Source organism: Callithrix jacchus, chromosome 2 (assembly GCF_049354715.1).
Source record: "Callithrix jacchus isolate 240 chromosome 2, calJac240_pri, whole genome shotgun sequence".
Lineage (NCBI taxonomy): Eukaryota > Metazoa > Chordata > Mammalia > Primates > Cebidae > Callithrix > Callithrix jacchus.
In genome coordinates this window covers 57211044-57236454 of record NC_133503.1, presented here as the reverse complement: position 1 = coordinate 57236454, position 25411 = coordinate 57211044, and the positions used below count along the sequence as shown (strand labels likewise).

The 25411-nt window shown below is 51.6% G+C and overlaps 1 protein-coding gene across 29 annotated transcripts in view; it reads right to left on the bottom strand.

The window, feature by feature from the left end:
• Positions 1–9797: 9797 nt before the first annotated feature.
• The window catches only part of MAD1L1 (mitotic arrest deficient 1 like 1), a 415821-nt gene continuing 400207 nt past the window's right edge, over positions 9798–25411 (bottom strand). For 18 of the 29 annotated variants that reach the window (XR_013531716.1, XR_013531730.1, XR_013531734.1 and 15 more), the window contains one exon: positions 9798–10226. Coding sequence is in view for 26 of the 29 variants with exons in the window: in XM_035289591.3 (XP_035145482.1) it covers positions 10068–10226 (159 nt within the window). In the remaining 3 variants the exon portion in view is untranslated. Of the gene's footprint in view, positions 10227–22487; positions 22677–25411 lie in introns of those variants that run through there. The other 11 variants (XM_078363855.1, XM_078363857.1, XM_078363887.1 and 8 more) reach the window with 1 other exon arrangement.

Here is a 25411-nt window from a genome sequence, read left to right as displayed (position 1 = left end):
CATGTGACAGTGTGTGATGTAACTGTGTGTGACCCTGTGTGACTGTGTGACCACATGTAACTGTGACCGTAACTGTGTGTGACCCCATGTGACCCTGCATAACTGTGACCATGTGTGACCGTGTGTGATGTGTGTGTGACCATGTGTGACCCTGTGTAACTGTGACCGTGTGTGACCATGTGTGACTGTGTTGCTGGCCTCATTGAGCCTCAGTTTTTCATCTGTAACCTGGGGTCCCGTTCCAGTAGTAGATTGGCAAAAAGCAACTTGGCTGAAGCCTCCAGGCCTCCTCCTGCTCCCTGGCAACCTCCCGGGAGGCTCCTGTAAGGCATAGGCTGGAGGTGGGGGGCTTGTGGTTTATAGGTGAATGCTGAGAAATAACGCTAACAAAAGGGAAAACTGAATTTCCTGACAAAAAGGGGAATCAGATATTTAAGGCACTCAGTGGAGCTCTTGGTGGCTATTGAAACCACATTTCTGGAGAGATGTAATGGCGTGGAAAGAACCTCATATTCTAATACATTTCTTTTTTGAGACGGAGTCTCGCTCTGTCATCCAGGCTGGAGTATGGTAGCGAGATCTTGGCTCAGTGCTACCTCTGCCTCTTGGGTTCAAGTGATTCTCCTGCCTCAGCCTCCCAAAGAGCTGGGACTACAGGTACCCACCACCAGGCCCGGCTAATTTTTTGTGTTTTAGTAGAGACAGGTTTTGCCATGTTGGACCAAGCTGATCTCAAGCTCCTGGTCTCAGGTGATCTGCCCACCTCGGCCTCTCAAAGTGCTGTAATTACAGGCATGAGCCACTGTGCTCAGCCTTGTATCCTAATTTTTAGTGAAAACAGAAATAACAAAAGAGCATATACAGTACGGTCCAAATTCCCTGAAAAAATGATTTATGTCTTCATAAATACAGTATATATTATCTATAGGAATGTGTATAACTTGAGATATTTCTCTATGTAGACTAAAGATATGTGTAAATGTGTGTGCAGAGGCCAGCAGCGGTGGCTCACTTCTGTAATTTTAGCACTTTGGGAGGCCAAGACAGGAGGATCACCTGAGGTCAGGAGCCTGGGCAACATGGTGAAACCCTGTCTCTACTAAAAATACAAAAAATTAGCCAGATGTGGTGGTGGGTGCCTGCGTTCCCAACTACTAGGGAGACTGAGGTGAGAGGATGGCTTGAGCCTGGAAGGTGGAGGTTTCAGTGAGCTGAGATCGCGCCACTGCACTGTAGGCTGGGCGATGGGGTGAGACCCTGTCTCAAAAAAACTGTGTATATAGACATTTCTGTGTCTATATATTTAAATATATAGTACGTATTTCTCTGTATACATGTGTGTGTGTGTACGTATGTATTTATACTTATATGTGTATTATCAAAAAAAAGTATTTGTTTCATAAGACAGAATTTCACTCTTGTTGCCCAGGCCGGAATGCAGTGGCGCGATCTCAGCTCGCCACAGCCTCTGCCTTTCAGGTTCAAGCAATTCTCCTGCCTCAGCCTCCAGAGTAGCTGGTATTAAAGGCATGCGCCATCACACCCAGCTCATTTTTTTTGTTTGTATTTTTAGTAGAGACGGGGTTTCTCCATATTGGTCAGGCTGGTCTTGAACTCCCGACGTCAGGTGATCTGCCCACTTCGGCCTCCCAAAGTGCTGGGATTACAGATGCGAGCCAGCGTGCCTGGCCAAAAAACAGTATTTCAGTGATTTAGGTTTAATGATAGGAGTGGCTCATCTGAGCGATCCATGAACGCAGTAGCCTCCATCTGTGGAATCAGAGGTGCTCCCCTGAGCCGAGGGCACACACAGTCTTTACAATCAGAAAAGAGCAGGCATCCCAAACAAGGAACAAACCCGATGGGCCATTCCTGAGACCCTTTCCTTAGTGGGCTGAAGCAGAGGAACTTCCACATCGCGCTGGCTCAGGTGGACGGGCCCCTCACGACTGCTTGCTCTGATTTCCAGTTTTGTTGAAAACTGGCCCGCTTCTAAATTTGGCTGGTTGATGCGGCCCCAGGACCCATGCCTCCACTCTGGTCCGCTCTGCTGGGGCCCAGTGCAGGACCTCAGTCCAGAACGGCGACCTCCGTAAATGTCACATAACAGCATGCAAGTCATATGTGTAAGTTTGTGGGTATTAGGTTCTGTATCGAGAACTAATGGAATAAGTACATATACATAAAGGAGAATTTATTAAGTATTAATTCACACAATCACAAGGTCCTGCAATGGGCTGTCTGCAGGCTGAGGAGCAAGGAGAGCCAGTCTGAGTCCCAAAACAGAAGAACTTGGAGCCCAATGTCTGAGGGCAGGAAGCACCCAGCATGGGAGAAAGATAAAGGCTGGGAGGCGAGGCTTGTCTCTCCACATTTTCCTGCCTGCTTTATATTCTAGCTGCACTGGCAGCTGATTAGATGCCCCCCCAGATTGAAGGTGGGTCTGCCTTCCCCAGCCCACTGACTCAAATGTTCATCTCCTTTGGCAACACCCTCACAGATGCACCCAGGATCCATACTTTGCATCCTTCAATCCAATTAGGTTGATGGTGTCAACCATCACACCACGTGTATATAGTGCATCTATAACCACACGTGTAAATGTCTCGGATGTTCAACTCTAGGCATATGTGTTGTGTGCCTGTGTGTAATGTGGTCCCTATTACACTCTGCACCTATGCTGTGTCTAATGACACAGGTGCACAGCACACCCACACATGTGTGAGCACACATGTACACACACGTGCAACTCAAACACAGCGTGCTCACACTCCTGCAGAGGAGGGGCGGGAGGCAGGACTGGAGCCTCCAGGGGCACTGCTGAATGGGCGCGTTTAACAGACTTTCATTTTTTTCCTTGAGAGTTTCCCATATTTTCTAAATGTTACAGTGACAAAGTATGAATGTTATAAAAACCCAAAATTCTAGCATATGTTTGTTTTTAAAGTAAAAATCCCTGAAGCCACCTCCTGTTGCAGGCAGGTCTGCTGTGGAGCGACTGTGAAGGCCCCAGGTCTGGTGCCATGGCCACCGCCCTGCTGTGCTGGGCTGGGGGGAGGCTCACTGCCGGGACATGTGGCCCAGGAAGGGGTGGCAAGAGCCGCACCTCTAGACATCCTCCCTAGACTACATTTACCACTGGGCATCAGGGCCTTCCCCTCTCTAGCCAGCTCAGAAGGGGTTAAAATGCTTTACCAATGCAAATAGATTTAATTAATCCTTTCATCAGCTGCAAATATACCTTCTGAACCCTATTAAAAACATGAATATGCAAATATAGACCTTTTTGAATTCTCATTTTCAAGGACTTGGTGTTGGGTTTGATTAGTGAATTCCGTTAACAGCCTGTAAACCTGGTGCAAAATTTAATTTCCATTTTAAATTAAAAAAAAAAAGCATGAAGGCAGTGGGTAATTGGGCTAATTATAGTGTTATGCTGAAGAGGCCACATACTGTACCCTGGGGTGTCCCCTACCCCAACTCGGTGTTGGGCCAGGCGGACACCCCTGGCAGGTCCTGTGGTCTGTCCATTCTCCAGATGCAAAGACTGAGCCTCGGGAAGGGAGGACCCTTGCCCAAGAGCATCCCGCAGGACAGGCTGAGCCAGTGTTGAACTAAGGCCTCCTGAAGCCTCGGCCGGGATGTGCCTGGAGGCCCAGACTCCAGCTCTGTTGGGGAGGAGCAGGTGCTTGGAGAAAGCCGAGGGGCTGTGAGCTCAGGTCCCTGTCCACAGTGGGCACTGCTCACTTCTCTTCCCTCTGCCCACGAGGGGCCTGGCTCTGCCTCCGCCTCCACCCATGCCCTGGGACACGAGAGCTGGGACAGCCATTTCCCCTTGTCTCTGGTTCCAGTTTTCTCATTCATCAAATAGGAACGCAGCGCGCCATCACCTGATACCACCCAGCATGGATTCGCCCACGAACACCCGCACACTTGTGTGAGCCAGGACTGTCAGGCGCTGGCTCCCGCAATGAACGTAACAAGGCCCCTCCTTCCCCACAGGAGTGACACACCAGAGTCAGGGACACCCGGGGTAGCTGCCCAACCAAGATGGACAAGTGGGAAATCCAGCAGGATCCCCAAGACCAAAAGTGACATGGATGGTCTCATTCACTGTTCATATTGACTGTGCATTGAAATGATGCCTTTTTAGATAAGAAGTATTGGGCTAAGGAAGGTGTATTTATTGGCCGGCTCGGTGGCTCACGACTGTAATCCCCGCATTTTGGGAGCCTGAGGTGGGTGGCCCACGAGGTCAGGAGTTCAAGACCAGCCAGGCCAAGATGGTGAAACCTCATCTCTACTAAAAGAATGCAAAAATTAGCCAGGCACAGTGGCAGGTGCCTGTAATCCCAGCTACTCAGGAGGCTGAGGCAGGAGAATCGCTTGAACTCAGGCAGCAGAGGTTGCAGGGAGCCAAGATCACACCACTGCACTCTAACCTGAGAGTCTCTAACCACTGAGAATCTGTCTTAAAAAAAAAAAAAAGGTGTATTTATTAATGTTAATTTCGCTGGCTTCTGCTTACTATTTAATGCGGCTGCTAATGCAGTCCACATGGCGTCTCTATTAGACAGCACTGTTCTTGTGAGAACACAAAACTAAAACATGACTGTACCTGCTGGAACATATGTGCAGTATGTGTGTATTAGAAATAGACTATGCATTGAACGCAAGCCAGGTGGTGAGGAATGCCAGAAGAAAGGGCAGAGCTGGCTCCGGAGATGCGGGAGGGAGGGCTCACCGGTGGCGGGCATGAGTTAGGCAGCTCCGGCCGCCGTAACCAAACCTCGGACAACAACTTGCCGGGGTGGCTTCTGCTAAAGAACTTCCGTGGCAGCAGTTCTTTCTCACAGTTCTGGGGGCTGAGGGCCACAGTCAGGGTGCCGGGAAGGCTGTTTTCCCCGAGCCTCTCCCCATGGCTTGCCGAGGGCCACTTTCTCTGCTAGTTGGGATCTGGACTTAGCATTTTGTTTTGCTTTAAAAGATGTGACACAAATGGTTCAGAACTATGCAGGTTCCGAAACATGCCGTCAATTTCCTTTAAAACGAATCTGCTGTTTCTGGATGTCACCGTTTTCAATAAAACTTCTTACGAGTGTTGGCTACAACAGCAAAAGCCAGTGAAATAGATCAGGAGATGCTTTTATGGAAAAGTTCCAAGACACATTGTGAAGTGAGAGAAACCAAGCTGTGGAACAATACGGAGGGATTTTAAAAGCACAGACCACCCAGGGAGGCAAACCCGTGTGTCCGTATGTAGGTGCGAACATCTGCCCACAGGCGGGAGAGTCTGGGACGGGGGCCAGACGGGGACTTCTCCTTTTTGTTCCTCCTGTATTGTTGGAGGGATCTTTGTTTTGTTTTAATTTTAAAAATGTGTTTGAATTGTGCCGTTAAAGAAAACATAAAACACCACAAGACTAGCAGCCTGGGCCAGCTGATGCCTGGACTGGGCTCCTAGATCCTCCTCACTGGGCCTCTCTCACTGTGTGACTTTGGACGGGGAACTCCCCTTCTCTGGGCCTGAAGCAGGAATGTAAGCATTCTGGTGAAGCTGCCTGTCCTCGGGGTGCAGGCATGCTTTCACACACACAACTCTGTGCACACATGGCTATGCACCAATGCTGTCATATGTGCCCATATGCACACATGGCCTACACACCAATACATACATGTGGACAGTCATACATGCACACAGGTGCACACATGGAACACCAAACACACGTCCAGTCATGCAGCACACATCACCTGTACATACATGTTCATATACAAACCATACATGGATGTATGCACATGCACATGCCTGTATGTACATGGGCACACAGGTGGTGTGTACAGGTGTGGCAGTGGTGTATGCTTACAACTCTGCATGTACACACCTGCACACATACTCCTGTATGTATGGCCCTAGGTTCTGAGCCCTGGACCTCTGAGTCTCTCTCCCATGCTGTCTCTGGATGAAGGTTCCAGTCCTTCTTGCCTGCCCCTGAGTCCTGGAGACTTTTTTTTTTTTTTTGGATGGAGTCTCACTGTCACCCAGGCTGGAGTGTAGTGGCATGATCTTGGCTCGCTGCATCCTCTACCTCCTGAGTTCAAGCAATTCTCCTGTCTCAGCCTCCCAAGTGGCTGGGATTATAGGCGCCCGCCACTGTGCCCTGGAGATGTTTTAACAGGAGGGAAATGGGCTAAGTTTAACTCACATACTAGGGCCTGGAGGGGCAGCTGAAACTGCAGTCGGAGGGCAGGCTTTGAGTCTGCACCCAACACGACTTGCATGAGGCGTTAGTGGGCTGACCTCTGTCTTTCTGCACCAAGATTTCCTCTCCTGACAAGACCAGACTTGCAGGATCATTATGGAATGGGGATGAACATTGTCAATTGGCAAGTTTCAAGCTGAGGAGAGCCTGTGCATGTTCGAGCTGCCCAAGAGACTTGTTAAAGGTGGATTCTGACAGTCGTTCAGGTGGGACTTGAGGACCTGCCTTTCTCAGGTGCTTCCAGGGACCCCACTCTGAGGAGTGAGGGGCTGCAGGGGCTGCAGAAGCTGCAGAAAACCTAGGGACTTCTCACCTCCAGAACTTGTACGAGGCGACTGCAGGAGGAAAAGAGCCGGACTAACCCTGCACAGATGTTGCGGCTGCCCTGTGCTAGGTGAGGTGGGAGGTGGCCGAGCTGGGAGGGAGGGAGGGAGGGAGGGAGGGAAGGAAGTCCGTCCCTCGGAGGCCCCGGCAGGTGGCACTGTCCTCCCCGGCCTGCCAGGAAGCTGGAAAAAGCCCTGGGGCCCACCAAATCCTGTTACATCCTGGCAATTACAGTTTATTGCTGCGGCACTAATCCCTTAAAATTAGTCATTAGCAGCTTAAGAACCATTTAGCGTCGGTGCCCACTAAGGAGCTGGGGGAAGCGGGAAATCTGCCAGAACCAGAACTTTCTCTGGCCCAGTGGCCAGGGCTAGTGGGGACCGAGGTCTGGCGGCGCCTCCTGGGATCCTCACTCACTGTTTCTTTCCCATTCCACCCGGCAGGTGCGTGAAGAGGATTTGACAAACTCGAGGCGAAGGGTTATTAAATCAGCCCACAAGGGAGACATGTTATCAGGGACCTCTGCTCTCCCTGGCTCACCCAGACATGTCCCTTGATAGTGGGAGGGCTGCTCTGGTCCCGCCTCTGCCTCTTCCTGGGAAAGGAAAAATCCCACGATCAGAGCAGAGCCGCCCGGAGCTGGTGTATCTCAGTGCTGGCTGGGGGGTCCAGCTTGGTGTAGACCCTCCTGGGGAGCCAGCAGGGGAGGGGCCATCTCCAGGCTCCCCTAAAGGAAGGTGCTTTGGAGAGTCCTGGCTGTGGAGAGGGAAGGGGAGACCAAGGCAGGAAGGGGCCCCAGGTCCAGATGTGGACGTGAGGTTGCACCCGGGAACGGGGCAGGGGCAGGGCTTGTGACCCTTTAGCTGTGAAGCCCATCAGGATGTCAGAGGCTGGAGGTGGAAGGTGGGCATGGGCAGCGGTCCAGGCTGCAGCAACCCGAATGTTCAGCAGCCCTAGGTCTTGGGAATGTGACACAATGGCTCAGGGACAGGGGGTTGGAGTCCTGTGGCCCCGGGGGTCTGTGGCTGAGACCCCCAGTTCAGTTTTTCTGGCGTGGGTGCAGGCTGTAACAGTAGCTCCCTAGCCACCAGGTTATGCATCAGTGATGGCAGAGCCAGTGGTCAAGGGGTCCCAGAGCTGTGGGGTGCGTGTCCACCTGGGGAGTCAGTGCCAGTGCCTGCTGAGTCTGTGCCTACCCCTGCACACCATCCTCTTTCCTCAGCCTCTACCGCAAATCCTCCCGATAAATGCCATTCCCACCTTGGCTGGCTGGAGTTTAGCTCTGACCTTGCAATCAAGACCAGCACCTAGGGGGGGCTCCTGCCTAGCCCTGGACCTGGCTATTGCCCACCAGGGACTGCTCCCCTTGCTGCTGGGGCAGAGGCCTTGGGCGTCTGTCCTGCCTGAGTGCCGGGCCCTCTGGCTTCAGGGCCCTCTGCCCTCCCCCAGGACAGTCCCTGACCTCTGGCCTCTGGGCCCGCTCCATGCCTGCTTCCCACCTGCTGGGGTCCCATCCACCTTTAGGGCCCAGTTGGACCCTGTCTCCTAAATTGCCTCAGCAAGGACCGACCCCTGCCCCTCTGCGTTCACAGCCAGGGTAGTGCCGGCTCCCTGGTCCTGAAGGGCCAGCTGAGCAGGGCTTGGTCCTGGAAGCTGGAGCCCTGAGTGCGTGTGGGGCTGTCACTGGGGCTGCTGGCAGTGAAAGGGTGGTGGGAGCAACCTTGGCTCTCAGGCCGTGGTTTGGCAGGAATGGTGATGGAGAAAGCGGAGTGGTGGGGGCTGGGGCTCTAGGACCCTGGGATTGGCGTGGGGGGGTATTGGTAGAGGATGGCCCTAAGGCTAGACCAGGGTCTCCGTTCTGATTATCTGTGGCCGTGGGAGCCGATTCCTGTGTGGGTCCTGGTGTGCTCAGCAGACATGTGGGGCAGTGGCAGCCCCAGGGCTGCGATGGGGCTGAGCGGTCTGGGACTTGGGTTTCAGTGTGAGAGCCAGTGGCTGCCCAGCTTCTGGCAGGGCCATGTGTCTGTCTGAGGCACACGTGTGTCCAGGGGCTGAGTATGCGGAGCAGCCTTTGCCTGACGTGGGGGTGTCTCACTTCTCGTCTGCCCAGGCTGTGTCCTGCACAAAGCCTCATGGAGTTGAACCCCACAGGCCTCCAAGGACCGCTCTGTCAAACCCCTCGAGCCCAGGAACGGAAGCCAATGCTGAAAGGTGACATAAGGGATTTGGGGAGGACATGCAAGAGGAATCGGGGGCTTCCTGTTTCAGGCCTGGGGTACACCCACCTCTCCCCATGGGTCACTAAGGATGGGCCCCCCAACTTCGAGCCCTGGAGGAAAAGGAGTTTCCTGAAGAAGGGTTTGTGGAGCCTGGTTGGGTGTTTAATGCTGGTGGGGGTGCTGGGAGTGGAAAGTGGGGCGAGGCAGGGGTGGTAGGGCCGGAGGTACCCCGCCCTTGAGGAGTCTGGGTGGAGGCAGGAGCTCCAGCCCACAGCGTGCAGGCAGGAGTCAGGGTTCATGTCTCTGGTCCTATCTCCCCTGCCTCTGCCCCCACCATGGGTCTCCCTCCGTCTGGAGCACGGCTCTGGAGCGAGGCTGTTCCCCTGGCTGCTTGGCTCCCCTCTGCTGGGTTCAGATAGTGGCACCTGCACTGGAATTTTCAGCTCATTTATTCCATGGCTGGAGAAGGCTGGGGCTGCCGAGCTGGGGCAGGGTGGCGGGGAAAGGGACTTGATTTCCAGCCTCAAGGGCTGGGCGCTCCATCTGCCCCGTGGGGTGGGGCCACCCCACACTTGCTGGCTGCTCCCTCCGAGCCCCAAGCCCCTGGCTTCAGTGCTGCCAGCCAGGTCCAGGGCCTCCCTTGGCCATAGAGCCATGGGCACAGAGGGTAGAGTCCCCCCTCAACACACCCTTATCCAGAGCCTCCATCCTGGTTCCATCAGCCAAGGAAAGGTCAGAGCCAGGGCTGGCCTTGAGGTAGAGCTGGAAGCTGCCATGCGGAGGGGCTTCAGCCCGTGGGGTGGGGTCATCCCAGCCACTCTGGGTCCCGGCCGCCACCTGCGTTCCGGCTGTATACTCCTGAGCAGAGACGCTTGACCCACCCTAGCGGCGGCAGGGCGGCAGATGGCAGGCAGCATGCTGCTGGCGGAGCTCTTTGCACTCCTCCCTCCCACTTTGCTAGGGCTGGGCCAAAGATACACAGGGCAAGTGGGAGTGTGTGGGGAGAAGACTTTATTTCACAAGGCGAGGAGCCAGGGCCGGCAGCTGACACCCACCCACCAGGCTCTGGGATGTTGGGGTTTGCATGTGGGGAGGGTGTGGCTGCCCAGCAGGATGTCTGACAAGTCCCCGCTGTGTCTGTCAGTCTTGCTGCTGGCCTGCTGGGCTGGAGAGGCAGGACTGTACCCCATCTGTGGCTGCAGGGCAGGTGAACTGCAGGTCAGGCTGAGCAGAGAGGCTCTGGCTGTGCCCCTGAGGCTTCGGGCTAGGTCATGGTCTGGCGGCTGAAGAGCTCGAGGGTGAGAGAGCTGAGGAAGGCAGGGATGCTGTCCTGGCGCCGCAGGTGCACCTCGATGAGCTCGCCCACCGTGCGAGAGAACTCCGTCTCCAGCAGCTGCATCTTGGAGCCCGAGGGGCCGGTGGCCTGCAGGGTGGGCAAGAGACAGGACAGCGGTCAGTCTGGCAGGTCTCTCTCCTCCCTTCCTACACAGCCCCTCCAGCCACGCGGGGTCAGGAGGTGCTTTCCTCGGCCTGAAGACCTGACAGGGATGGATGTGTCCTCAATCCTGCCAGACCTTATTCCAGGTCACCTAAAGGGACTGAATTAACCCAGGGCAGAGTCTCTACACAGGCAGCTGGGAGTCCCAGGCACTGCTGCCACCTTGCCCCTTCCTCCTCTGCCTGGGGGTTTCCAGCACCTGCACCCATGCCTGTGGCTGGCCCCGGTGCCACTCTCCACTGAGGCTGAAGGAGCCTACCCCTAGGCAAGCCCTGCAGTGTCTTCCAGACTGCCTAGGGCTCCCCACTCCTCACATGTGCAGGGCGGGTGCTGGGGCCCTGGTGGGAGGCCTGGCTCTGTGGATTCTGCAGCACAGGAGTCCCTTCGTGGCCTCCTGAAACTGGAGAATAGGCAAGGAGGAGACAGCTGGCCTGGTGACCAGGAGCTCCCCGACAGCACTGCAAGCTCCAGCTGCCAGGGCCCACAGGCTTCAGGCCACACAGCAGGTTGGAGCAAGCTGCTGTGCCACGGCCCTGGGCTATGGGGAGTGGACAGAGGCCCTGAGCCAGCAGGGGCTCAAAGGCCCTTCTGAGCAGGGACTTGGCCAACTCTCTCCCTCCCCAGCAGCCCCCAAACACCCCCTGACCTGGGGACCACAGCAGGCAGGCTGCAGGTGGGTGGGGACACACATACTCCCAAATATGGGAGCCCACTACTTCCCAGGGCAGGGCACCCCGTCTCCAGACAGCTCTGACTGGCTTCTCACTAATGCCCAAATCTGCCCAGGCACCTGTCACACCTGTTCCCACCTGGCTAATCAGGGAGTTGCCCCGGGAGGGCACCCAGGCCCCAACTGTCCACAAGGCTGGAAGATGTCCCACACAGCCCCAGATCAGGGAGGACACGAATCCAGCCCCATCACAAAACTCCCTCTCAAACCATGTACCTGGAAAGTCCTGTACCCAGAATATGTCCACAACTCAACCATCAACAGAAAAGGGCCCAATTAAACAAGGGGCTGGAATGAAATCTCTCCAGAGAACACCTGCACATGGCCAATGAGCTTGTGCCAAGATGCCGGGCACAGGGGAAATGTGAACCACACCCAAGTGCGACGCGGATGGCCTTGCACCGACGGCCACTGAGAACAAACAGGCAGCGTGAGCTGCTGGGATGAGGGGGTCAGACCCTCCGTGCTAAACGCTGGCGGCTCCTCAGAGCTGAAAGCAGAGTCTGTGTGCCTGGTCAGGGGGTCTGAGCAACGTCCACACACAGAGCTAGACATGGACGGCCGCGGCAACATCATCCCATCCCTAACAGATGGCAAGCAGAACAAGGGCTGGAGGGAGAGACAAAACAGGGTTTACCACCAATCCCGCCTCACGCAGCCAAGGAGGGAGGGGGCAGGAACCCTGAGACACGCTGCCACACAGGAGAACCCTGAAAACATGCCCAGCCACACACACAGACCTGTCAGCACAACTCTGCCTAGGGGATGTCCTGGGGGGCAGGCCCTACAGGTAGAGTGTGGTGATGGCTGTGCACTCCATGTGCCAGGAGGAAGAGACCCACCCGCAGGAAAGCTTGAGGGTGGGTCACATGGTGTGTGCATCAGAGCTCAGGAAACTGTTTAGTAAAGTGCTCCCTCCACCCGGCACCCCAGTGGGAACCCTCCCCAGGAGCCCCAGGGCAGCCCGGCTGCACCCAGCTTGGTCCAGGCAGCTGCCCTGTCCGCTGGAGTGTGCCTGAGTTGGGCCCAGCCCTGATGGTGTCGCACCTGCTGTGCTCCCTCCACCTGTGGATTGCATGCTGCCCCAGAGCCCCTGCTGCCTGGCCTTTTCCTGCACCTCCTCCGTTTCTCGGGAAGCTGACCCCCCGCCCTCCCCCTGTTCCTGCTGCCTTAATCCATTTGGCCTTGTCATAGTTCAACACAAAGCATTTTTAAACAAAAACAAGAGAAACCACTCTGACCTTTTACTAAGAAAATCCTTTCATTTCTGCCTTCTGCTCTTGATTCTGAATTTTTCCCCCTAAATGTCAGAGGGGGTGATTCTCCTGCAGCTGCTAAGCAAGGCTGGGAGGCAGCGTGGGAAGAAGACTCCTTGGCCAGCCCTCCGCCCCTCCTCACAACCCAGGGCTGGCAACCCAGCTGGGTCAGGGGCACTGTGGTGCAGTATCCGGCTGGATGGAAGGACAGCTGTTGTCCAGGCACTCGCCCGCCCTAGCCCTCAGATGCTGGCAGGCCTTTGGGAGCCTGGGCTTGCTTTTCTAAAAATATATTTTTTTAAGAGACAAGTCTTGCTCTGTTACCCAGGCAGGAGTGCAGTGGCATGATCACAGCTCACTGCAGCCTCAAACTCTGGAGCTCAAGTGATCCTCCCACCTCAGCCTCCTGAGCAGTGCATGCACCATCACACCTGGCTTATTTGTAAATTTTTCTAGAGCGAGTGTTTAGCAATGTGGCCCAGGCTGGTCTCCAACTCCTGGCCTGATGCGAACCTCCCACCTCAGCTTCCCACAAGGTTAGGATTAGAGGTGTGAGTGCTGATCATCCTTTATTTGAAACAGGTGCACCCTGCCAGCAAGACACCTGCTCTCAATGGTAGGCCAGGTGCCCACCCGTGGCTCCTACAGCACCTCCTCGCTGCCGGCCTCAGCCAGTTCTAGAAGAATGAAGCTCTAAGATATAGACAGCGCCGCCCTCCTGGTTGGGGTGGGGGTGGACAGGGAAGGCAGCAGTGACCAGTGCTACTCTCTCAGCTCAAACCCCACATGAGGGCAGCCCCAGCAGACAAGTCCCCCTGCCCTGCAGCCCACCTCTGCCTCTGTTTCCCCAGCATACCCGGTCCACATTGGCAGGGGACCTCCTCTGTCTGGCAATGCTCCAGCGTTATCAGGACCTGCTGAATGAGTGATGCTGGGCCAATCCATCTCTGCTCAGCGCTCTGCCATGTTCAAATATCACACAGTCCCCAGGTACCTCGTAAATCACTGTAATTAGGGGCTGTTCACTTAAAATTAGAGCGCAATTTTTTAAAAAGCAAATTGCCAGTAAGACATCTTGGCTGTGGCTGGAAATATTTATGGGGCTGCCTGCGTGCTGGCTTCCTCTCCCTTCTGTCTGGCCGGCCCGAGCTGCCACCTGTCTTGTCTGCATGCACAGCAGCCGTGTGGCTGGCGGGTGCCCTGGGGGAGACTGAGACACTCACCCTTAATGAAGACACTCGTGGTGTCTTTTGTGGCCATCACACTCCAGCCAGACTCTGGCTGGCCTGGCCTCGGGCTCACCTGACCCTCTGAAAGCAGAGCAGGTGTGCTGGGGGGTGCGTGCCCGGCTCCTATCCCAGCTCTACCAAGTGAGCACATCTCTGTGTCGTGCTCACTTGGTGCCTGCGGCTGAGGGGCTTACTAAGCACTGGTCCCATCACCCCCGAGCCCCAAGGTGTCCCGGCAGATATGGACAACAGGCATGGAGGGAAGGAGGGGTCAGTTGGGGCTGACGAGACCCTGGGAGAGCAGAGCATCTTGCTCCACATACCACTAACTGTAGGATGTGGTGGGGCTCGGAGGCGAAGAGGGAACTCTGAGGGATTCCTGTCAGAGCAAGACCCCCTGCTGCTAAGGGTCCAAGAGAAACTCCATGAACAGGGAAATTCGAGAGGAGGAATCTGGAGATGGAACCCTGTGCAATGAAGGGAGCCCTGAATCCTGGCTCAAACAAGCAAAGCTGAAATAATGCAGTAAAATGATGAAATGATGCTCCTTCGAGAGACTGAGAAGTTATGTGAATATTGCTCATCTGTGACGGTGGTGCTGGGGTGATGTGAGGAGGTAGCCACCTACAGGGCTGGAGCAGGGAAATGACAGCTGAGCCTGCAGTATGTAGACGTGCTCGAAATAGGAGAAGGTCACACCAGTGGCCATAAAAACCAGAGGTCAGTCAGAGAAAGACACAGGAAAACTGTGTAAGTGCCTGGAAATTAAACAGCACACTTCTAAATAATCCACGAGTCAAATGGGATGCCTCAAAGGAAATAAAGAGAACAGAATGGAAACAAGAATATAATATAATAAAATTATGGATGCACTCAAGACAGTGCTTAGATGGAAACTGATAGCATTCAGTGCCTGTATCAGAAAAGGAAAAAGATGTCAGATCAATTGTCTAAATTCCTACTTCAAGAAACAGAAGAGCAAAGCAAGCCCAAAGTGGGAGACAATAAAGAGAAAAGTAGGAATGAAGCAGAAAACAAAAGACAGTTATTAAAACCCAAAACTGGTTCTTTACAACATAGCAATAGGCTGGGCAGGAGCAGGGGCTCATGCCTGTAATTTTAGCACTTTGGGAAGCTAAGGTGGGAAGATCGCTTGAGCCCTGGAGTTTGAGAGCAGCCTGGACAACATAGTGAGAACCCATCTCTGTAATCAGCCAGGTGTTGTGGCATGCACCTGTAGCCCCCGCTATTTGGGATCACTTGGGCCTAGGAGTTTGAGGCTGCAGTGAGCTATGATCACACCACTGCACTCAGGGCAACAGAGTGAGACCCTGTCACAATTTTTTTTTTAAAAGACCAATAACAATAAAATGGATAAATCTAGCAAAACTGAGAAAAATTAAGAAGAGTGAAATGACCAAAATAAGAATTGAAATAGAAATAACATAATAGATCCAGAATCTATTAAAATAATAACAACAACAAAAAAACCCACAAAACTTTATGATCATAAAGATCTGGGCGAATTCCTCGAAAACCACACAACTACAAAATGTGCCAAGATAAAATAGACAGCCTCAGTAGTCCTATAACAATTAAAGAAATCGAGTTTGTTGTAATTAAAATGCTACTAAAAATCTCCAGTCCCAGATGGTTTCACTAGGAAGTTTTACTGAACATTTAATATAAATTAATACCAAATTTACATAATCCCTTTCAGCTAACAAAAGACAGGGAAACACTTTTCCACTATTAACCTTGTACTGAAACCAACAAGGATGGTGCATACACACACAGAAAAATAAACATCAGTCTCTCTCATGAACTTAGACGTAAAAATACTCAAGAAATACTGGCAAATGGAATCCGGCAATATACCAAAGAGAATATCATACCCTGACCCAGTGGGATTCAGTTTAGGTGTACAAGGCTAGTTCAAGATTTGAAAATTAATCAATGTTGTTCACCCTGTCAACAGGCTAAAGAATAACAATGATATGATCCTACTGATACAGAAAAAGCATTTGACAAAATTTAATCTCCACTTACGACAGGAACTCTTACAAAGCAGGAGTCAAGGGAAGCCCTCCAACTTGGGAAAAAGCACCACGAAGAAACCTCGGCTTACGCTCCTTCGTGGAAGACTTTGACTGCCTTCCCTCATAAGGTCAGTGGGGAGCTGCCTTTCCCTATTCATCCTCAACCCAGCACAGGCACTCCTCACACCAGCGCATGAAGGTAAGAAAAGGGAAGAAAAAGCATAGGGATTGGAAAAGAACAAACTGTCCCTACTTGCAAATGACGTGATGGCCCACATAGAAAATCCTCAGCAATCTGCAGAAAACTCCTGGAACACTGAGTGAGTTCAGGAAGGATGCAGGAAGTAAGATTAACATTCAAAAATCAACTATATTTCTATAAAGCAATTGTGAACAGGTAAAAAGCAAATTAGAATACAATTTACAGGAAATCTTAAATACTTGGGTATAAATCTAACAAAAACTTGTACAGGGTCTGCAGAAAGTTACCAAATACTGAGGAAAGAAATCAAAGGAATGTTTGTATAGATACAATGTTTATGGATTAGAAGACTCAACAGAGTAAATGTATCCATTTTTCTACAATCGATCTTTGGTTTTACCGTACTTGCTATCTAAACCTCAGGCATAGATATATATATTTGAAACAGGGTTTTATAACATAGTAAATGTATCAATTTTTCTACAGTTGATCTTTGGTTTTAATGTAATTGCTGTTTAAACTTCAGCATGTATATATATATATATATACATATATATATATATACACACACACACACACACACACATATATATATATATATTTTTTTTTTTTTTTGAAACAGGGTCTTTTATCTGTCACCCAGGCTGGAGCGCAGTGGCATGGTCTTGGCTCACTGCAGCCTCAATCTCCCAGGCTCAAGCAATCCTCCTGCCTCATGTCTCAAGTAGTTAGAACTACAGGTGCACACTCATGGCTACATTTTTTTGTAGAGATGGGGTCTCTCTCTGTGGCCCAGGCTGGTCTGAAACTCCTGAGCTCAAGCGACCCTCCTGCCTTGGTTTCCCAAAGTGCTGGGATTACAGGCGTAAGCCACCATGGCTGGCCAGCATGATTTTTTTTGGTAGACATACACAAGATCTTCTAAAATGTATATGGAAAGCAATGTTGAAAAAGAAGAGAGTGGAGGAACTGCCTGTCCTGGTGTTGAGAACTGAGCAGCAGCTGCAGCACAGGGTGAAGCAGCTCCTGTGTCGAACCGACCTGGGGCAGTGGGGGCGGGGAGATGTGGAGAACGGGAACAGAACAGGGGAACTCGAAAGAGACCCACACAGACATGCCCAGCCACTTTCTAACAAATAATATTATACCATGACCAAGAGGGACTTAGTTTAGGTTTGTGAGGCTAGTTTCGTATTTGAAAATCAATCAGTGTAATCAGCTGCATCAACAGGCTAAAGAGTAAACATGATATGATCCTATCAATTGATACAGAGAAGTCACAAAGGTGCTTCAGTGGAAGGACAGGCCTGTCTTTGCTACAGCTGGTGCTGGAGCAGCTGGACAGGCTTAGTTAAAAAAAATTATTTTTTGACCCAAACTCATAAAATTTAACTCTAATTGTATCATAAACTTACATATAAAACAGAATTATTTTTAAAAAGAAATCTTCAGGATCTGGATGAGGCAGAGCTGTCAAGACTCAACACCAAAGCACAATCCATAGAATAAAATTAAGATGGATCAACGGGCCTCACCGAAATTTTAGAAAATTGCACAGTAAAAGAGCCTGTGGAGCAGATAAAAGGACAAGCTACCCCACTGGGCACCAGCATCTCCCTGTCCATCTCTCCTAGAATGCCACGGCCCCTAGGGACCCCGGCACATGGAGAAGCCAGTGCACAGAACCTGGAGGGGAGACTGCAGCATCTTTACCCCAAGTGAGATTCTGGCCCGTGTCCTGGCCCATAGGGCAAGGCCCACATCTGTCTTGTTTCTCTCTTTTCCCAGGACAGACCTCAGTGGGCTGGAAGATGGCCTGGGCACAGAGGCTGGGGCTGGTATCAGGGGCCACTGGGAGGACAGAGCACCCAGAAGTTCTCAGACATACCCCTGCTCGCTGTTCCCATAGGCCTTCCTGGGAGAAGCACCCCCTTGTTTCAGATGAGAAGCCACAGCGGCTGCCCTGGGGGGAGGCATGAACATTCCCTGCTCTGATGTGCAAGGGCCGCATGCCTAACTGGACACAGCTCCAGTGCCTGCTCCCCGAAGCCTAATCCTTCCTCCCTTGGCATGCTGTAGGCCCTGCTCCCAAGCTGGGCTGTGTGCAGGTAGAGTACAGGAGCCCTCAGAGGAAGTTATGGTGGGGGCCCATTTGTCAGGGGAGGGAGAGGGAAGCAAGGTGCACGAAGATGGGGCGTCTTGCAGCTGGGTCCTGAGCCAGGGCTGCTCCCTCTCCTGGCCCTAGACACTGCAGGAAAGCTGTGGGCAGTCGGCCTGCTGCCACCTCCTGCCCACGACAGATCTTCCAGATAAATGGCTCCATCCTGCGAGCACTGCCAGCCTCAATGCCCTCCCTCTTCCTCTACCTGCTTGTGCAGGCCTGGTGGCAGAATTGCCAGCATCGGGGACTTCAACGCCTGCCAGACCTAGCTTCTAACCTCGGCTCGGCCACCGGGAAGCTGTAAGACCCTGGGCACACTGACACACCTCTCTGAGCCCAGTATGCAAACTGGGCATGGCAAAGTCAGGTGCATAAAATCAGCGGGCTCAGGGGAGATGCCAAGCACAGCGGGATAGGGAAACCCTGTGCCCACGTTAGCCCAGGCCACGAGGATGGCAGCTGCCCCGTGCCCTGGCACCACTGGGGAATGAGCTGCTTCCACCCTTGTCCCCACCTTGCTGCAGGAGGACTGGTTGTCTGCCAGGCCCCAGAGCCCCCTGGCTTCCCCCAGAGCCTCTTCCTCCTGACCAGGGCCCGCAGGAGAGGAGATAGATGTGCCAGGCTGGCCTCTGCCAGGGCAGCCACAGGCCCCTATGAACCTCGGTTGTAGAAGGCACCTGTGCTCAAAGCCAGCAAAGGGGAGATTTTTTGTCTTGAGGCTATAAGGAAATCAAAGTGTTTTCAACTTCAAAAGACTTATCTGGGCTTCTCAAGTTGGGAATCTGACGCATCCCAGGCACTTTCATGAACACGCAGGACAAGCTGGGGAGAAGGCTCAGCTGCGTCTGCTGAGAGTCAGCCTTGAACTTCTGTGGTGAGAAAACCCTGCAAGTTCACGTGGCGCCACACATACTCTCACACACCCACACTCACACAGTGCAAAAGGACCCTCAGAAGACCATCAAAATGTTAATAGCGGTTAGCTCGAAGAGTTGGGATGGAAAGTGACTCATGGTTCTCTGCATTTTCCAGATTTTTTTTACATGCTGCATATTTGTAATTTGGAAAAAAAAGTATATCTAAATTATAGCTCCAAGAGTTGAACAGCTTTGAGACAGGCCAGTGAGTACACAGGTTCCCCACTACAGACAAGCACCAATCCTTACTGCCTGGCCTGCAACCCTCAGGCATCTTGCCCGGACCGGTCTGCCTGTCCGCCTGCAGCATCTCCCACTCTGTGGGAGGGCCCCTCTGTGGGCTGCTGAGGCTGGTGCTGCCTGCCCACCTGCCCCAGATGTCCTGTGCCTGGGGTGCCATGCTGGCGTCATGGCTGGCATCTTGGCTGGTGGTGCTACAGATGCTGGGCATGGGTCACAGCACAAACCCACCCAGCTGGCAGGGGTGGGTGGCGCTGGCAGGGTAGGCACAGCGGAGCCCACTGGAGGCCACCCGTCACAGGGCCGATGGGATGTCAGACACACGGGCCCACAGCCCTCGGCATCCAGCAGCCAGGGCACAGCGGGTTGGGTTTGGACGAATTCCAGGTGGGGCACAGCTTTCTCTGTCCGCGGGTCTTTGCAGTGCCCATGAGAGCACCTGTGAACAGTGCTGGGCTGTCTCATCGTGCCACAGCTCTGCCTGAGCCTCCACAGCCAGGCCCTTGGGCTGTCCTGTCCCAGGACTGCCTTACCTCCCCTAAGAAGTCTCAGGGGCTGAAGGCCTTGGCCCACAGTGTCTGGAGGTGATAAACCTGGGTAATGTGTGCCTTTATCCCAGCAGGTGCTGCTGGCGGCTGCAGGCCAGCACGGTCCTAGCTTGGCTGCTGCTTGGCTTCAGAAGCTGAGATCTTTATCCCAGAGGTCGGGTGTGATAATGGCAAGTTTGTGTTTGAACTGTCAGGTATGGTGTGAAAGCGGCTGGTGCCACCAGCCCGGGATGCTGAGGACTCCTGAGAACGTCACAGTTCCCAGCCAGGCTCTGTGCAGGAGTCTCAGGTGCTGTTGGGCCAGCGTACCTGCTGCACACCCATAGCCTGAGGGCAGCCTGGGAGCAGCAGCCACCCTGGAGTCCTGACAGTCACTGCCTGGCTTGCCTGCGCTCTGAGGGGGAGAGAACAAGCTTCCCACCTCTGGTCTGTTACCCTGGCCGAGGGATTCCTCCTCCAGGCTGGCCACAGGACTCATCCCTGGTCCACGCTTGACTCCTTCCCTTACCTTGGGCTCCAGGGCCTCTGGATGCCCATGGCTGGCTGGCCTATCCCCACCCTGTGCAGGGCCCCAGTCCCCTGCCCAGCCCAGCTTAGCTCCTTGGAGCTCTTGGTCCAGAGGTCCAGGTTCGACCCCAGGACACTCTGCTGTGTTCATGGCCCTCAGCTCCCATCTCTTTCCAGAGTTCCTCGGGGGAGGTGACGCAGCCAGGCCCAAAGGAAGCCTCGCAGATGCTGCCGCATGAGCACCGTGCTGAGGGTCTGGCGGCAACTGGGTCAGGACAGCTTGGACAGAATGCCGAGAACAAATGTCCCGGCATGAAGTTCCAAAGAACGGAAGCTGGCAAAAAGTGTGTCCGGCATGGGAAAAATAGCTCAGCCAATTATCCCTGCCTAATTGTACCAAGGAAAGCATCTAAATACTGCCTGTGCTAATTATACCAGCGTTATTGGGGTTTATCTTCCCAGAGAGGGTGACCTTTCCCTCAAGAGTGACTGGTAGGGGGGGCAAGGCCAGGCACCCTAGCAGTCGTAGAAAAATCCCAAACCAACAATTATTATTATTATTCTATTTATACAGCTCCCTTCGCACACAGGCGCTCTACTTTAGAGCCACACGCAGCTGCTCCTGCAGCCACAGCCGGAGGGGAGCGGAGAGAGTGGGGGCACGGGCTCAGGGTGGGTCGGCCTGTGTAGCCCCTGCTGAGTGGCATCCACCACAGCGGGAGGGGGGCTCCAAGGGCTGTGGAAGGGCGTGGAGGCCACAGGGATGAGTTAGAGGAGGTGGCAGGGATGGAGGAGGAGGGAGAGGGTGCTGAGTATGGGTTGAAAGACAGGGAGGCCCTGAGGTCAGCAAGAGTGCAGAGCAAAGCAAACATTAAGGGAAGAAGACAGTCACTGTAGGCAGGCAGGGCGAGGAGTCCTTCCCTCCTGGTCTGGACAGCACCACTCCTTCCTTATTGGAGCCCAATGAGGAGGGGAGGAGAGGGCAGGGCAGTGGCCTCTGTACCTTCTCACCTCCTGCCCAGATGAGGCCCATGCTGCTGGGGCTGACATTTCAGGGCAATGAGATGCTGGGGATGCAGGGTGGGGAGGGGGTGGGCCTGCCCCTCTTACCTGCCCCTCTTAACTGTTGTGGCTTATTGGTGAGGCTGCCCCTCTGATCTGTTGTGGGCCCCTAGGCCCATCAGTTTGTTTCTCTGAGCTGAAGTTTCCTGAATATAAAATGGAGACAAAATGCCTATTTTCCCACCTCAGAGGGCTGCTGGCAGCTTCCCGTCGAGATAGAGCCACAAGGACAGAAACAGCCATCTGAAATAGCCAGAATATGAGGCATAAAATGTGAAACAACAGTTTTCAGTCATGTAGAGTGGCAGGCCCTGAGAGACAGGGCGAGCCCAGGGAGTGTATAGGAGCGCACATGCACCCACAGGCATGCACGCACGCACCCATGCAGCACCCATGCAGCAAGAAAATCAGCCGAGTGAAACCAACCTAGAGATGAGCTGATGTCAGAAGCGGCAGATCACACTAAGTCACTGTAACTTTGCTCCATATGCACAAAAAGTTGAGGAGAGATATAAAAGGGACAAGAAAGAGCCCAATTGACTTTCTAAGGATGAAGACAACAGGGTGGGAGATGAGAAGTGCAGGGTGCGGATCCACAGCAGACCGGACATTGTGGAAACAAGCTCAGTGAACATGCCGATGCAGCCACAGAAACCGTCCAAGACGAAACAGAGGAGAAAAAGAAAAGTGCATAAAAACAAAAAGATAAATAGACAGAAAGCAGCACACTGGGCGTGGGCCGTGGGACATCATCACGTGGCCTGACACATGGGGTGGGAGTCCTGGAGGCACTTCTGAAATGGCTCCTGACGGCGTCACCCACATCAGCGCCAGCCCTCAGCATGACTTCCAGCTGACAGACAGTGTGGTGCAAATGCTGGCTGTTCCCTCTGTGATTGCGTCACAACAGCCATGACTTCTGTGGCTCCCACCCTGGTTCTCAGAGTTCTGATGTGCCAGCTGCCATGCGTCAGTTGCCCATGTGGCGAGGAGCTGCCACAGGAACCAAGCCCGGCGGCCCAACCACCGATGAGGAACAGAATCCTTCTCACAGCTATGTCGGTGTGCCTGGACGTAGGTCCTTCCCCAGCAGAGCCAAAAGGACTGAGGCTGGTGAGGTCCCTAAGCAGAGAGCCAGCTCAGCCACACTTGGATTGCTGACCTTGGAAGCCACAAGCCATTGAGTTTTGCAGCAATGTTATTCAAGGACAGATCACTGACATGGCGGGGACAGGAAAGAGTCTTGAAAAAATAATGGCCTCAATTTTCTGAAATGTGTGGAAAAGTGTAAACTGAGACATCTGAGAAGTTCAAAGAACCCACACCACCAATAAAAGGGGAAAAACGACATCAAAGTACATCATAATCAAACTGCTCAAAACCAATACTACAGATGAAATCTTAAAAGCAGTCAGAGGAAGAAAAGACAATTTACCTAGAGAGGAACAAAGATTGGGATGACAGCAGACTTCCTGGAGGAAATACTGGAATTAAGAAGACAGTGAGATCACCTCTATGAAGTAGAGAAAGACAAAAAGCAGTCAGCCCACAATTGTCCACCCAGTGGAAATATCTCCCCACAAATAAAGACTTCTTCAGGTGTGCAGGAGCTTAAAATATCCCAAAGCAGCTGACTCACACTGTAAGAATGTTAAAAGAAGCCCTTCAGATGGAAGGAAAATGAGGATGTAAACATGGACTTACACAACAGGCCAGGCATGGTGGCTCCCGCCTGTAATCCCAGCACTTCAGGAGGCAGAGGTGGACGAATCACCTGAGATCAGGAGTTTGAGACCAGCCTGGCCAACATGGTGAAACCTTGTTTTTACTAAAAATACAAAAATTAGCTGAGCATGGTGGCACATCCCTGTAATTCCAGCTCCTTGGGGGGCTGAGGCAGGAGAATCGCTTGAACCTGGGAGGTGGAGGTTGTAGTGAGCAGAGATTGTGCCACTGCACTCCAGCCTGAGTGACAGAACGAGACTCTGCCTCAGAAATAAACAAATAAATAAATAAATAAAAATCAAAACAATCATGGGCCTACACAACAAGAAGGAAGAATGCCCCTATTCCTTCCATGAATGAGGAGATGGGAGCTACATGTGCAGACATATAAAAAATTTAAAATTAGTCTTTACATCTCTTTAAAAGATAAGTGACTAAACAGAAATAAAAACAAAATATTGTGGGGTTTATCATGTGTATATATAAAAACATACAAAACTGGAAACTGGAAGTACATGACTGTCAGATTTTCATACTACACACAGTCATTTGAGGATAACTGTGATGAGTTAAAGATCTATATGCTAAATCTTAACACAACCTGTAAAATAACAAGATAGAAAATATAGTTAACAAATCAAAAAAGAAGACACATAGATTTGTAAAAAATTCAATCAATCCAAGAAAGGCAGAAAAAAGAGGGAACAGACAGGACAAACAGAAAACAAGTAGCAAGACGATAGACTTATCTAATCAAAGCAGTAATCAATTTAAATGTAAATGGCCTAAACACCCCAGTAAAAGGGCAGAGATTGTCAGATTTTACGCAAATTTAAGACTCAACTATATCCTGCTTATAAAAAACACATTTTAAATATGAAGACACAGTAGATTAAAAGTAACATGAAGTGGATACAGCCCACTAACAGAAGCCAAGGCTGCACTGTGTTCACGTGAGCATACCCCACGCCATCACACACTGCCTTACTGTGCTTCACAGATACTGCATTTTTACAAGTTTAAGGTCCGTGTCTGGCAAGTCTATCAGCACTGTTTTTCCAAAAGCATGAATTCACTTCATGTCTCTGTCACATTTAGTAATTCTCATAATATTTCCAACTTTTTCATTATTAATGTATCTTGTTATGGTAGTCTGTGATCTTTAATGTCACCACTGTCATTGTTTTGGAGCTCCATAAACAGTGACCATAAGGTAGCAAACTTAACTGATAAATGTGTGTGTGTGTTCTGACTACTCCACTGACTAGCCATTTCCCATCTCTCTCCTTGTCCTTGGGCCTCCTCATTCCCTGAGACACAACAATCACAATAATATTGAAACTAGGCCCATTTATAACCCTACAATGGCCTCTGGGTGTTCAAGTGAAAGAAGAGTCGCTTGTCTCTAATTTTAAATTAAAAGCTAGAAATAATTAAGTTTAGTGAGGAAGGCATGTTGAAAACTGAGAGAAGCCAAAAGCTAGGTCTCTTGTACCAAACAGCTAGCCTGCAAAGGAGAAGTTCATAAAGGAAATTACAAGGACTATTCAAATGAACACATGAATGATAAGAAAGAACACCTTACTGCTAAGATGGAGATTTTCAGAATGCTAGATGAGCTCTTAGGGCCCTTAAGAATCATGCTAAGTCTTCTCTCTGTGCTCTATCAGTGGAACAACAAAGCCTGGATAACAGCACATCTGTTCAAATGCAGCATGGTTCCCTGAATATTTTAAGCCCACTGTTGAGACCTCCTGCTCAGAAAACAAAATTCCTTTCAAAATATTATTGCTCATTGACATTGTAACTAGTTTCTGGGCTCTGATGGAGATGTTTGAGATTAACTTTGTTTCTCTCATAGACTGCTAACACAGCATCTATTCTGCAGCCCCTGGATCAAGGAGCAGTTGACTTTCAAATGTTACTCTTTAAGAAATACATTTGTAAGGCTATAGTTGTCATAGGTAGTGATTACTCTAATGACTTTAGGCAAAGTCAGTTGCAAACCTTCTGAAAAGGAGTTGTCATTCTAAATCCCATTAAGAATATTAGTGATTTCTGGGAGGAGGTCAAAGTATCAACATGAACAGGAGTTTGCAGAAGTTGGTTCCAACCCTCACAGACGACCTGGTGGAGCTCAAGAAAATGTCAGTGGATAAAGATGTACAGATGTGGTGAAAATAGCAAGACAACTAGAATTAGAAACAGAGCCTGAAGATGTGACTATCCTTGCTGCAATCTCATGATCAAACTTGAATGGATGAGGAGCTGCTACTTATGAATGAACAAAGTGGTTTCTTGAGATGGAATCTGCTCCTAGTAAAAATGCTGTGAACATTATTGAAAAATGATAGCAAAGCACATAAACTTAGTTGATAAAGCAGTTTGAGGGTTTGAGAGAATTGGCTCCAAGACTGAAAGAAGTTCTATACTGTAGGTAAAATGGTATTAGTATTGCATGGTACGAAGAAATCTTTCATGAAAAGAAGAATCA